The following is a 14,340-nucleotide window of genomic DNA, read 5'->3' as shown; positions in this document are numbered from 1 at the left end:
CTCACAGGAACTAGAGTCTAAGCTTGTTTCCACCATATGAAAAAAACAAACAAACATAGCTTTGATTCTTTGAGGGCATAATTTCCACTTTGAATCTTCTGAGAGCTCCTTCTGACCTGTGCCTCCAGCAAGTCCTTATCTGAGTCTCTAACTGTCTCCTCCCACTGCCATGACCCGTGTGTTGGGAAAGAATTAGCCACCACCCTCAGATGAGTGCACTGGGTGATAAGCCCCCTGCTGTATTCTCATACTACCCCTACTCCTTAATGAAGGTCAACAGAGTTTGTCTGTCTCAGCCACTAGACCAAACCTTCAAAGATTACTGCCAATGCTTGAGGGGAAATGAGGGGGAGATACTTTTTATTTCAGACAAGGCCCAGGCAGAGAAAGTCAAAGTGACCTAAAAGTGAGTTTTGTGCCAGTCAAACTTGCAAACCATCTTGCCCTGCCCCTAGGTGATCTAGAGGTGAACTTAGTCATTGTACCACTACACTGCCCAGCGGCATTCCCACACACCATGTCTGAACATGTCATCACGCTAGAACATGGTATGTAACAAAAGGCACTACCACAAACACGCATGCATGTGATGAGGTGAATGTGGACTTCCTCCATAAGAGCCTCCGCCTTCAGTTCCTGGGGGCTCCCGCCTGCTCCCCACCCGCGGCTGGCTCCTACCAGCTGCACCCTGGCGGTGAGGTGAGCCCATTACTCCTGATACAAGTTCACAGTCTAAGTAATTCTTTTCCTTGTGAGATACTTCATTAGTACGGAATCATTTTATATCATTTGGCTTTGCAAACACATGTTTTTGATTATAAGAGAAAATGCAGTTTGTTGGTTTATATACTCTTATTAACTTTGGGTCCACTGCTTAATCAAATGCCTTAAATTATCCCCAAGCTGAAATCACATCATTTTTCATAATCTAGATCTGACAGCCTAACTCAATTGTGTAAAGCAATTGTGTAACTCCTACAAAAATGACCAAAGATTTTGTGTGTGTGTGTGTGTGTGTGCACGTGCGCGCGCGCATGTGTGCATACATGCCAATCCTGGGGCTCAAGCTCAGAGCCTGGGGGCACCATTCCTGGACTTTTTGGTTGAAGATAGCATTCTACCACTTGAGCAACAGCTCTACTTCCGGCTTTTTAGTGGCTAATTGAAGATAAGAGTCTCAAGGACTTTCCTACTGGGGCTGGCTTCAGATCACCATCCTCAAATCTCAGCCACCTAAAATAGCTAAGGATTATTTGGGACAAAAGTGGAAAATAATGGTTAATTTTGGATAAGGACACAAATCACTTATTGTCATATCTTCTCTTATTAAAATTTTCTACAAACAAATTAATCTATTCATAAAGCCCTTCTGGACACAATGCTACTGTAATGTTTGGGGCAAATTATTTTATAATTCCAATGTGTATTTTTCACCTATAAAAATAGAGATCCTATTTAAAACCCACATTTTCTTTAATTCTATGAAACACATGAGGTAAGTAATTTACCCTAAGTAGTCTCCCAAAGTTGTAGGGCATGTATTATTACTCTTACTTAGAGCTAATTCTACAGCATTTTCAATGAATTACTAGTTCTATTCCTACCACTAATAAGATCAACCATTGAACCCTTTAGTACTTCGTATGTATAGACACAGTTCAATGATTTATGTAAGATTATCCTTAATAGGGGCTGGGAAGGTGGCTCAGTGGTAGAGCGCTTGCCTTGCATGCCTGAGGCCCTGGGTTCCATTCCTCAGCACCACATAAGCAAAAAGAAAAAGAAAAAAAGCCGGAAGTGACACTGGCTCAAGTGGTAGAACGCTAGCCTTGAGCTGAAGAGCTGAGGGACAGCATCGAGGCCCAGAGGTCAGGCCCCACAACCGGACCCCCCCCCAAAAAAAAGATTATCCTTAATAATCAATATACTCTATAATCACAATAACCTTCCAAAATAGGCACTACTATTATCTTCCTATTACAGACAAGGAAACTAAGGATTACAAAAAAGTAGGTGGTGGTCCTACCTGGAACTTGACACTAGGCAGAAGGAACTCAACATTCCTTGGGCAGAGTATTTCATAGGCTGTGATGAACACATGGCTGCAAGGCGAGCAGAAGGGCAGAGGTGGGGGGTTGAAGGCAGCATGGGTTTTATAGATAGATATAGATAGATACATATATATATATAAGATACATATATATCTATATATAGATATATATGTAGCAAGGTGGGGTCTAGCACAAAACCACATATATCCTCTTTGGACTGAGATGTCAATTTACAGCTGATTAACATCACACTAAGAAAACAAGAAATGGTCTGTCCTACATCTACTCCTAAAGCAGAACTCTAGTAAACAACCTGAACTGCAGAGCCACAGCCATGACCTCCAGCCACACACTGGAAACTTGATGTATATTTAAAGTACAAGAATTCTTGTAGAATACTTGTTCACTTACCAACACTCAAAGAACTATCCAAGACAGAGAAAACAAACATACTTTGTATGCAACTGCATGCCACTCTAATGCTGATGGACACAGGAAGTAGTTCTAATTTCTTCTTTTTTTTGTCAGTCGTGGGGCTTGAACTCTGGGCTTGGGCGCTGTCCCTGTGCTCTTTAGCTCAAGGTGAGCTCTCTACTGCTTGAGCCACAGCGCCACTCCAGTTTTCTAGTGGTTTATTGGAGATAAGAGTCTCACAGACTTTCTTGCCTGGGCTGGCTTTGAACCACGATCCTCAGATCTCAGCCTCCTGAGTAGCTAGGATTACAGGTGTGAGCCACCAGCACCTGGCTAGTAGTTCTAATTTCTAAGCATTCTAATTTTTGTCTTGAGATCTGCTTTCATTACTACTAATGACTACACAGTTCTACCATATCCCATTTTATACAGGTTTTCAGTTTTACATTTGCTATGACAGAGTTCTGTATTCTTGCCATTGATATTCCCTTAAAACAACACCAACGCTGCCATTCCATCTATTCAGAAGGTAAGGCAGGAGGACTGGGAATCTGGGGCCAGCCTAGACAAAGTTAAAGTTAGCAAGACTCCATCTCAAACACAAGATAGAAAACATGCCCCAGCCCTCTACCACTTTAGTGGTAGACCCCCTGTCTACATGTGTGAAGAGCCCTGGGTTCAATCCCAAGTACCATTTAAAACAAAATAAAAACTTCAATGCAAAAGCATAAATATAAGCCTTGTGAACAGTATTATCTGTGATGGAATACAAACTATCACAGAAACCTGTGCTCAACAAGAAGTAGCCTAGTATTGGGAGCACAAAAACATGTCCTTCTCTGTATTTGTACATGCTGGTCACTAAGACTTCACAGAAGACTGTCTCATTAAAAACAGATAAAATGACTCCAAGATAAGATTATTTAAAAATAAACAACACCAAGTTTTATGAATCAGATATGCTGAGAAGGAATAAGGATTAAAATGTATGAGCCAGTTGGGCATGGTCAGTGAAGTTCATGAGACTCTTATCTCCAATTAACCACCATGAAGCAGGAAGTAGATCTGTGGTTCAAGTGGTAGACTGGTAGCCTTGAGCAGAAAAGCTCAGGGACAATGGGAGAGAGAGAGGGGGGGGAGAGAGAGAGAGCGGGAGAGGGAGAGAGAGGGAAAGAGAGGGAGAGAGAGGGAGAGAGAGGGAAAGAGAGGGAGAGAGAGGGAGGGAGAGAGAGAGGGGGGGGAGAGAGAGAGAGAGGGAGGGAGAGAGAGGGAGAGAGAGGGAGAGAGAGAGAGGGGGAGAGGGAGAGAGAGAGAGAGAGAGGGTGAGGGAGAGGGAGAGAGAGAGAGAGAGGGAGAGAGAGAGGGAGAGGGAGAGGGAGAGAGAGAGAGAGGGAGAGAGAGGGAGAGAGAGGTAGGGAGAGAGAGGGAGAGAGAGGGAGAGAGAGAGAGGGAGGGAGAGGGAGGGAGAGAGAGGGAGAGAGAGAGAGAGAGAGGGAGGGAGAGGGAGAGAGGTAGAGAGGGAGAGAGGTAGAGAGGGAGAGGGAGAGGGAGAGAGGGAGAGAGGGAGAGAGGGAGAGAGGGAGAGAGGGAGAGAGAGAGAGAGAGAGAACAATTGGTCTCTCAGACCAAGTCTGAGACCAATCTGGGTTAAAATACAAATGAGCTTTATAACGTTTAAATTGAAATATATGTTTTCTAGCAAGTTAATAATCCTTAAAAGAAAAAAGTATTCCCACCCTTAGGCTACATGAAAATGAGCACTGATTATTTCATGAGCATACCCCTGTTCTTCTGAAGAACCAGAAGTTCTTTTTAACATTCCCTTATCGCTAATCAAAAACTGTTAAGGAGGGAGGTCACATTTACTTAACAGCCCGCTGAAGCAGGGACATATTATCCTAGCTTTACAGATGGAGAATCAAATACAAAGACAGGTTATGCAATCTGTCCAAGTCTTTTGGTATGTGTTTGTGGGTTTTGTTTCTTGAGACCGGCTATGCAGCCCAGGCTGTCCTGGAATTCCTTATACAGTCTAGGCTGTCCTTGAACTTATTATCTTCCTTCTTGCCTCTGTCTCTCAAGTGCTGGGATTCCAGCCCTGCTCCACCATGCCCAGCAGTGTGGTTCTTTCTTAACACATACTATCTACTAATGGGTTTCATAGCTATAATTTCTAGGTATGATAACTATAAATACTGTTTTACTGAGCATCAACTCTGCCAAGAGAAAAGGTTTGAACTTTTCTATTGGTATTATGGGATGAACTGTGCCCCTTAAAAATACATTTTGAAGCCGAACCCCTAGCACCTTAGAATGTACTTAGAATGTTACCTTACCAGCAAGTTGGTCCTCCCAGCACTTGCCTCCAGAATGATGAGACAAGGCACTTCTGTTATCAAATGCCAATGTGGGACCTAGCTGCTACAGCACCAAGGAATGAACACAGGTGCTGTCACAGATATACCTAAAACAGCTAGGGTTTGTGAGTACTGCCTTCTACCGTAAACACTAACACATTTTACACATTAGTACAAATAAAATGTCATTTTCTTCCCACTCAAGTCAACAAAAACTCTATCTACAGTCATTTAACACCTGGACTGACAACCCTGTTAAGATTTTAAGAAAAATTCACTGCATTTTCATTCTAAGTATTACCAAAACAGAAACACACAGATTTGTGAAGGCTTTTAGTTCTATACTGCTGAGCTGCAACTGTGACAAACTTGTCATTAATAGTGAACTAAATCTAAATATCAAAGGATAATAAAACTGTGTAAACTTCTTAAAGGGATTAAATGTGTTAGATGAATGTGATTTGGACAAACGACTCAGATTTACTTGTGGTATTTCTTGGTCATTCATTAAGTAAAGCATGAAGTCTGGCAGAGTGTTAGTATGGTCCTTAAAGAACTACTCCAATGGTGGCCTTTTGCTCATGGACATCTAATCCATGGATAGAGGCCATACTCAAAAGTTGTCCATTTTTAATGACCCTCACACCACAAGCAGAAAGGCATGGCAATATACAACTGTCTCAGCTACCTGGGAAGCTAAGGCAGGATCATATAAATGCCCTGGATTTGAGACCAGCTTGCCGTAGAATTTGGGATCCTATCTCAAAACAAACAACCAAGAAAGGAGAAAGGGCTACTAACCCCAACATTAAAAAAAAAACAAACCCATAGGATTACATATTCTGGTTATTCAAAATTCATGTTTTAACTTTATCATCCTAGGAAACACTATTGGAAGGTTTTCATTTGCTTGATTATGTAAAAAATAACAATATTTAAAACTAACAAAATGGGGGCTGGGAAGGTGGCTCAGTGGTAGAGTGCTTGCCTTGCATGCCTGAGGCCCTGGGTTCGATTCCTCAGCACGACATAAGCAGAAAAGGCCGGAAGTGGCACTGTGGCTCAAGTGGTGGAGTGCTAGCCTTGAGCTGAAGAGCTGAGGGACAGCACCCAGGCCCAGAGTTCAGGCCCCATGACCGTACCACCACCCCCCCCCCAAAAAAAAAACCCTAACAAAATGGTTGGGTGCCAGTGGCTCAACTCCTATAATCCCAGCTACTCAGGAGGCTGAGATCTGAGGGTCGCAGTGCAAAGCCAGCCTGGACAGTTAAGTCTATGAAACTATTTTTTTGTCAATCGTAGGACTTGAACTCGGACTGGGCCCTGTCCCTGAGCTCTTTTGTTCAAGGCTAGCACTCTACCACTTTGAACCACAGCTCTACTTCTGGGTTTTGACTGGTTAACTGGAGGTAAGAGTCTCACCAAGACTTTTCTGCCCAGGCTGACATTGAACCCAGATCTCAGCTTGAGACTACTGTCTCCAATTAACCACTAGAAAGAAAACTGGAGGTGAAAGCTGTGACCCAAAGTGGTAGAGCATTAGCTCCTAGCTATAAAAGTTCAGATAGTACCCAGGCCACCTTGAGTTCAAGCCCCATGACTGACAAAATAAATAAATAAATTTTACAAAATGTATTGACTGGCACAATGTCAACCACTTGTATTACTTCAGAAGAGATAAGGACCCATAATGATGCTTAGTTCAAGTGGTCTGATAATAAGCAAGCTAAGAGACCAAGGCCTACAAAGGCCTTTACTTGTTCAGGATTTGTCCAGAATTAAGAAGAAAATGTGTCTCAAATCCCAAATTTAATGCTCCTTGACTATACCATACTGTATAAAAGATAACTAAGAATTAAATAAATATACACAAACGGTTTGGGAATGCTCACTTTAATCCTATTTGTAATGTTTTTTAAAAGTCCTACCCCCCAAAATTATTTTGCCATCCAGCACTTTTAAACACAGGAACAAGATTTCATTTTTCATATTCAAAATTAAGAAGGGGGTGGGGACCATGAAATCGTGTGGACAGCTGAACATCAGTGGCTCATGCCCATAATCCTAGCTACCCAGGAGGCTGAGATCTGAGGACTGCTACAGGAAGCCAGCCCAGGCAGGAAAGTTCCTAACATCCTTACCTCCAATAAACTACAAAAAAAAAAAAAAAACCTGACAGTAGAGCCTTGACTCAAGTGGTAGAGTGCTAGTCTTGAGCTGAGGGACAACGCCCAGGCCCAGAGTTCAAGCCCCGAAACTGACCAAAAAACAAACAAACAACAACCAAAAACCCTCAGGGATAGCACTCAGATCCTGAGTTCAAGCACCAGGGCTGGCACCAAAAAATAAAAAAAGCCCAAGCATTTCAAAGCCCAAACACTACCATATACTGAATTTTTCTTTTGAGGAAGGCAAATAAAAATACGTTCATCTTTTTAAAAAACGCCATTACTAGCTTGTCTCAAGGAAAAATAGGTTTCATTTTTTTTTAAAGCAACCGCAGGATCAAATGTTCAAAACCTCAGAATCCAATGTTAAAAAATAGAAGTACAATAGTATACTGATAAAAGCTAAGGTCTATCATACAATAAAAATAATGTAGTTTTGGAAGAATATTTAATGCCATGGTAATACTCACAATGTATCACTGTAGTACTGCAATTCCATTCTACTGAAAATGCTTATGCATATAGAAACTATGTAATAGTTGAGTAAAACATGTATCATGGTGCTTGGCACAAAGTAAAAAATCAAACAAATGAGCATGCTATATCACCTACATCAAAAAGACAGGTATGACCAGATACCAAAATGTCATTTTCTTGTAATCTAGTAGCAATGCAGACAAATTATTATTTATTCACTTTAGAGATTGTTTTACATATAAAGTAAACTACTCTTGCATAGGGTAAATAAAATACTTTTAGATCGGTAGTTCCAGTTCCTCCTGAAGGCTGAAGAAGAAAAGTAGACTTTTTGACAAAGCCTTCCCTACATGTGGTAAGACTTCCCAGTCACCAATGATCCTCACCCTTTCCAGTCAGGCATTTCTCAGTCACCAGCCACAGCCGGAAATAATGGATTCTCTTCCTGTGACCCTTTCCTGATCAGTCTCTTCTTCTTTATCCCTACCCAGTTCCTCACAGCTGGCATTACATACAGAAAATCTGTAGAAGACCAAAACAACTTAAAAATAATAAACAGCCAGAGATACAAACTGCTAAGTCCTGAACTTTCTATGTCAACACACACACACACACACACACACACACACACACACACACACACACACACACACACACACACACACACACTTCTTGATAACATGGTTCTTCTACTGTACATACAGCTCAGAGGTCAAACCCTGCCAAATATTTCATCTGTGTCTAGCATAGTTGTTGTTGTTTTATTTTTATTGTCAAGGTGATGCACAGTGGGGTTACAGTTACATAAGTCAGGTACTGAGTACATTTCTGTTTGAACAGTGTCCACCGCCCCCCCATGACAGTTTTAGGCTGGAAATAAGTTATTTCTAAAACTTGCAGAAGAAAAATATTTTAAAAATGAGGCTAATTTTGGCCTTAAAAAAAAAAACCTTCTTCAAAGCATAGTAATTTACTTTTCCCTTAATTTCTCAACCTACTTTTTAGCACAGCTAACATTCGCAAATGCACACCAAAATCATTTAGAAATTCACACACACACACACACACACACATACACATACACACACACACACACACACACATCCCAAACCTAAAAAATGAGGCAGTATAAATCCATTAATTCAACCACATTTACTAATCATCTATCACCAACCACTGTGAAAGGTCAAATAGGGTAGATTTAGCAAGAAAACCGGAAGAAAACGAAAAGTAATGTATGGCTTTAAAAATCCTAATATAAGCTGTCTAAATAAAGAGATAATACAATACAGGAGGGAGGGAAGGACAGGGTGGAGTATGGACAGTCTAGTGTAAACAAGAAAGGGATCTGAGGAAAAATGATCACTTGCAGGGAAGTTGTTTGGGGAGAGATCATTTCAGGCAGGCCAGAATAGTGTTTCAAAAACACAATTCAAGACTGTCAAGTTTTAAGCCAGAAAGAAGATGGAAATGAAGCTAAAGCAGGTGAGCAGTCATTTAGCTCATATTTACATAGACTGATTGAATTCTAAACAATTTTTATGCACCTACATCTATATAAACAGTATTTAATATTACACAGATTTCTAGTTTCCATTCATTTCTAGTATACTTTCCAACTCTACACATACACACAAATATATATAAACACATTCACCAAATATTTATACACATACATTCATGGTATACAGATGTAAATATATAGTCGCACACATCCTTGGACTAACCCATCATAGGTTACACTTTCAATGAGGCACTGAACGATATGACAAAAATCTGCTTTTGACTTATAGTTCTAACCCAGATTACACCATATCAAGTTTATCACAATTGACCTAACTCTAATTAACCTAGTTCTAAAACTTAATATAATCCCAATTTGCTATCAGAAAGGCTAGTACTGACACAGTGTTTCTGGATAATGTCAGCTAGTAAGTAAAATGCTTAATATTTCAGCTATTTCCTTTCTCCAAGAGCTTTGGTCAAACTGGCTGAGAACACGTACCGCTATATTCATTCAATAACAAAGCACAGAGACATTTCCCCATTATGTAATATGCCTTTAATAGTTTAAATTCTATTTAACATTGTCCTCATAATCTGACTGGAAGTGAAACATCTTTGTGCACCTACTTAAAATAAAGTTCAAAAAACCTACTTAAAAGGCTAACCCAACACGCTTAATAAATATGGTAGATTTATCTAATGAGAACCTCTGAGGCATGAAACTATTTCTGTAAAATAAAAAAATCACATGTAGCTTAGTTCCTGTACATATGAAACAAAGAATTTTTCTAGATAGACTGCATTTATTTGGCTGCTATTTGAAAAGCAAGCCTTAAGCAGGAGCGGAAACAGTAAGGATTTCATCCTATTCTAATCCTTTTATCTCATTTGGTCTGTCATTGTTTGAGATAAAGCTTTACACATCCTCTAACATTAAAAAAATAAAACCACCTAGGACTAACATAGAACTTTAAATTCAAATAAATTCAAACGAGGCTTCTAAAGGCCTTACTGATTTTCCAAAAGCAACCTAGAAAAAAATTAACATTTTTCCCAATAGATTATTATAGTGATTTGCAATTTTTTTGTAAGTGAAAAAGAAGCGATGCAATGGTAGAAAGTCTACTGAAATCAGATCCTTATGAACTGTGGCTAAAAAAAAAAGATAAAAATGAAAATATGTCTAAGACTCAAATAGAATCCCTATCATTGGTATAAACTATTCCAAGAGCTTTGGGCTTTTGCCTTATAACACTTGTTTCTTGTATATGATTATAAATAATAAATTTCATTCTCAAAGTACATGGCTATAAACAATAAACTTCCTTTTCCTATATTACAGATAAGACATAAATTATCAGATTAAAAGCTGCTCTCCAAAGAACTCACTCTTGGTGGCTCGGCTAATGCACAAGCAAGGTCGGCTGAAGGAAACCTGCTTGCCAGAGAAACACATCAGCTTCGAACGGAACAGGTTTATAAAAATGGAAGCGTTTGCGGGTATCGTTCTTACCAAAGCCCGGAGTATTGAGGGCTCCTGGGGATCGCCCCGCGGCGGTCCGGCCACGGGAGCTCTCTCAGTTCTGAAACCGCGATACCTCACCGGTATCCCCGCGCCCAGAACCCGCATTTCAGCTCATTCACCATTCACCGCAAGCACGGAAAACAACCTGCTTCCGGCGTCCGTGTTTCCAGAGCAGCAACAGCGAGCAGAGGGCGAAGGACACCGCTTCGGATCTGAGCCCGGCAGGCCCTCCTTCCCACGCCCGAACTAGATCTTCGCGTTCCGATCGCAGTCGGCCGGCCAAGGGGGGCCGGGGAGGCCGGAGGCTGAGCCGCGGCCGCAGCCTCCCCCGCCCCGCGCCGCCCGCCCGCGCCCCGCGCCGCCCGCCCGCCCGCCAGCAGGTCGGCTCCGCGGAAGGCGGCAGGCGGCGAGCTGCACTGTGAATGGACAGCCAGGTATTTTATGAATGGAGGCGGTCACGTGATCCCAGCACCTCCCCGCACTGATATTTCCCACATAACTGTGTCAACAGTCTGAGAACCGGGTGTTGTTTGTGTGCGTGCGCTGTGCGTTCGGGTTTCATCTCAAACTGGGAGTTCTCCTCGCTCCCCGGGCTCCAAGGCCGCCTGCGGACGGACGGATGGACGGACCGACGGACAGGCCCGGGAGGCCGCGCTCGCAAGATCCTCCCAGGCCGGCCGAGGTGATGGATGTTTAATTATGTTTTTATGAATGAAGAGTGTACTATGCAAATGAGGGCGATTCACAAAAAGCGAGAACATGGCGGCCACCGGCGCTGCCCGGTCCCGCGCCGCCTCGCCCGCTCGCCCGCCCCGCCCGGGCCTCCCTGGACGGAGGCCGTCCCCGAAGACGGCCCGTCCGGAGGAACGTGCCGCAGCCTCGCCGGGCTGCTCGGACTCGAACCCCAGGGCGCCAGCCGTCGGCACCGCGCCGCGACTCCCCCGTTCCCGCGTCCGGAGGGGCCCGCGGGCAGGCCGGGCCCCGACCCCAGCGCCCGAGCTGCGGCCGAGTCACCGACGCGCTCGGCGACCTCCAGCCGACCAGAGCCGCCTACAGGGTGTTTCCGTTCCGGAGCCGGCGCGGGGAACCCGAGTTGTGCGCCCGCGGGGGGCGGGAGCCCCGCGAGCGCCGCGCGGACCGGACGGCGGCTCGGCCCCCCGCCCTCCGGGGTGGCCTTGACCCGCGCGTTTCCTGAACGCCGTGCCCCCCGCGCACCCAGAGGTCCACGCTGGAGGGGGAGGGGACGCAGGCGCAACCCCGACCCCGCGTCGCCCAGCGCAGGGGTGAGGACGGAGGGGCGCCCCGGCCCGCGCCCGCCGCCGGGCGGGGGGCTCGCCAGGTGCGGCGGGCGGAGGGTGCGCTCGCGGGCGGGGCCCGGGCAGCCTCGGCCGGCTGCCCCCCGACGCCTCGCCGCCGTCCCGGAGCCCCGCCGGCGGCGATGCCCTCCCCGGCAGGAAGGGGCGACGCGCAAGGGCGGAGCGGGCCCGCGGCCGCCGAGTAAAACGTCCCCCCCCCCAAAAGCAGGCACCGGAGCCCGCCGGGCGCCCCGCGGCCCGGGGCCGGGCGCCAGGCCCGGCGGCGCGGAGGGGAAGGCGCGGGCGCGGGCGCTCGCTTACTCGTTGTCAGAAGTCGCCGTCTCCTCGCTCATCTTTCCTCACCGCGATCCGGTCTGGCGATGGAGGAGCGACGGCAGGCGGGGCGGCGGCAGCAGCGGCACCGGGGGGCGGCAGGCGGCGGCCGGGGGGGCGCAGGGGCAGCGGCCCAGCGGCTTCACCATGTTGGACGCCTCGCCCGTAGCGACGCCCCCCGCGCCGGGGACCCCGGCCACCCCCGCAGGGGGGAGACGGCGGCCACCGCGGCCGTGGCGACCCCGGCGAGCCTCACTCCTGTGCCCCAGCGCAGCGCCCGGCCGCGGGGTCCCGGGCTGGCACGGCCGGCGGGGGGGAGGGCGGCGCGCGGCGCGGCCTCAGGGGCGCGGCGGGCGGGCGGCGGGGCTGCGCGCGGCGGGGGCCGCCGGGCGGGCGCCGAGCCCAGGCTGCGGGCGGCGGGGGGCGCAGCCCGCCATCCCCGGTCGCTCGGCCCTGAGGCCCCGCGGATTCCTCCGGACGCGCTCGGGGCCGGGCGGGACTCGGCGGCGGACGGGCGCCGGGGAGGGGGGCGCCGGGGGTCCCGGGAGCCGCGGAGAGGAGCGCAGCGCCGGGAACGGCCGCAGGCCCCGCCAGCCGAGCCCAGCCGCAGCTCCGAGGGCAGCGCCTGTCGCCGCCGAGGGGAGCCGCGAGGGGGGCGGCGGAAGCGCTCGCGCCGCCCGCTCCTTCCGCCGCCCGAGCCGGGGGCGCCGGGGAGCGGGACGCGAAGTAGTCCCCGCGCCGCCTCGGGGACGCGGGCCTGGGCCGGGGGCGCGCGGGCACGGACGGGGCAGCACGGGGCGGCTGCGAGGGCTGAGGGCGGGCGGGCTCGGAGCGGCGGCGCCCCTTCCCCCGGCGGGTCCCGGCCGGGCCAAGTCGTGGGCTGCACCGCAAGTTTCGGGAAAGTAGTCCCCTCCTCCTCCTCCGCTTCCCAGGCCGCCGGCGGCCCGGGCGGAGGGATACGCGGCGCGCTCGCGCGTGAGTGCGTGCGCGCGCAGCCGGCTGGGCTGGCCGCCAGGGGGCGGGGCGGGGGCGGGGGCGGGCCCGCGGGCGCCGCGCGGGGTCGCATTGTTGCTGCGCGCGGCTCGGCGTGGAAGGTCCGGGCGGCCCGGACCTGCAGGCCGCGGAGGAAAGTCTGTCCTGCGTGTGCGCGCGTGCGCTGCTCGGCTGGGCCGGGCCGGGCCTGGCGCGGCTCCGGCCGTGCTCAGTGGGGCGGCGGGGCGGCGTTGCACCGGGAGCTCCCCTGCGGGCCCTCGGCCGCGCGGCGGGGGTGGGCCGGGCCGGCCGACCAGTTACTTTCCCCACCTCGCCGCCCCGCTCGGCGCTCGCCCGGGAAAGCGGCGCTGCTTGTTAATGGAGAGCGGCTTCCATTGAAGCCCGGTGGGCGTGTTTCGTGAATGTGGCGCAGCCGGAGCACAGGAAATCACTCCCGCCGCCCGCGCGGTTGCATAACTCGCGCGCCGCGGACGCCGGGCGGGCGGCGGGGCGCGCGGCTGTCACGTTGGCACGGTTCGAGGTCAGCGTGTGCGCCCAGCGCTCCGGCGGGGAGCCCCGCCTGGCCCGGGGACTCGGCCGCGGGCTCTGCGCACACGCGCCCGGCCCGGCCCGGCCGCCCGCGGGCCCGCAGGTGTTCGCAGGCCGCTGCCCCGGCCGCGCCAGCCCCGCGCCCCGACCCCCGGCGCGCTTCGGGGCCGCCCGACCCCGCGCACACGCACCTCTTCCGGACTGGGGATAACCGCGGAGCCCGTGTCCGGGGCGAGCGGCTTCAGTTCGGAGCCGCCACCGCACGGGTGAGGAGAGGAGCGCAGGGGGCCGAGCGCTGGGGATCCAGGTTCTCAGCCAACCCGGGCCGGAAAAGACAGCCTCTGGGAGACCCTCGTGCTCACTGGACCGCCCCAAAGCCAAAAGTGGAGCTGTGGTTCAGGCGGCAGAGCACCAGTCACGGGACGGTGGCCAGAGCCTGAGCTCTAGTAACTTACTTGACAAATAGCCATCCCCCATCTTCTGCCCGCCCCCCCCCCCCCCAGCAGCAGCAAGGCTTGCCTTTAGGAGCAGGGACACGGCGAGGGCGGGAGATGGGAAAGCTGTCCCGTGCCCGGCAATGGCCTGGCCACTCGCTCACACAGGGCTTCCCAACAGCTCAGGTGAAAGTTTCACAAGTTATGGCAAAGCCCCTGGCTGAGACTTAGCACCAAACCACTCAGTCTCTCTGGTAGT

At 49.7% G+C, this 14,340-nt stretch overlaps 1 protein-coding gene across 1 annotated transcript in view; it reads right to left on the bottom strand.

Moving 5' to 3' along the window:
* The window catches only part of Spred1 (sprouty related EVH1 domain containing 1), a 43,549-nt gene extending 31,128 nt beyond the window's left edge, over window positions 1–12,421 (bottom strand). Inside the window, exon 1 of the mRNA XM_070005754.1 lies at window positions 12,115–12,421. Within this exon, the coding sequence (XP_069861855.1) occupies window positions 12,115–12,146 (32 nt within the window). The 5' untranslated portion in view covers window positions 12,147–12,421. The remainder of the gene's footprint in view (window positions 1–12,114) is intronic.
* Between the last annotated feature and the right edge of the window lie 1,919 nt (window positions 12,422–14,340).

Source organism: Dipodomys merriami, unplaced genomic scaffold (genome assembly GCF_024711535.1).
Source record: "Dipodomys merriami isolate MVZ:Mamm:240054 unplaced genomic scaffold, mDipMer1.0.p SCAF_69, whole genome shotgun sequence".
Lineage (NCBI taxonomy): Eukaryota > Metazoa > Chordata > Mammalia > Rodentia > Heteromyidae > Dipodomys > Dipodomys merriami.
This window is presented reverse-complemented; position numbering and strand designations above follow the sequence as displayed.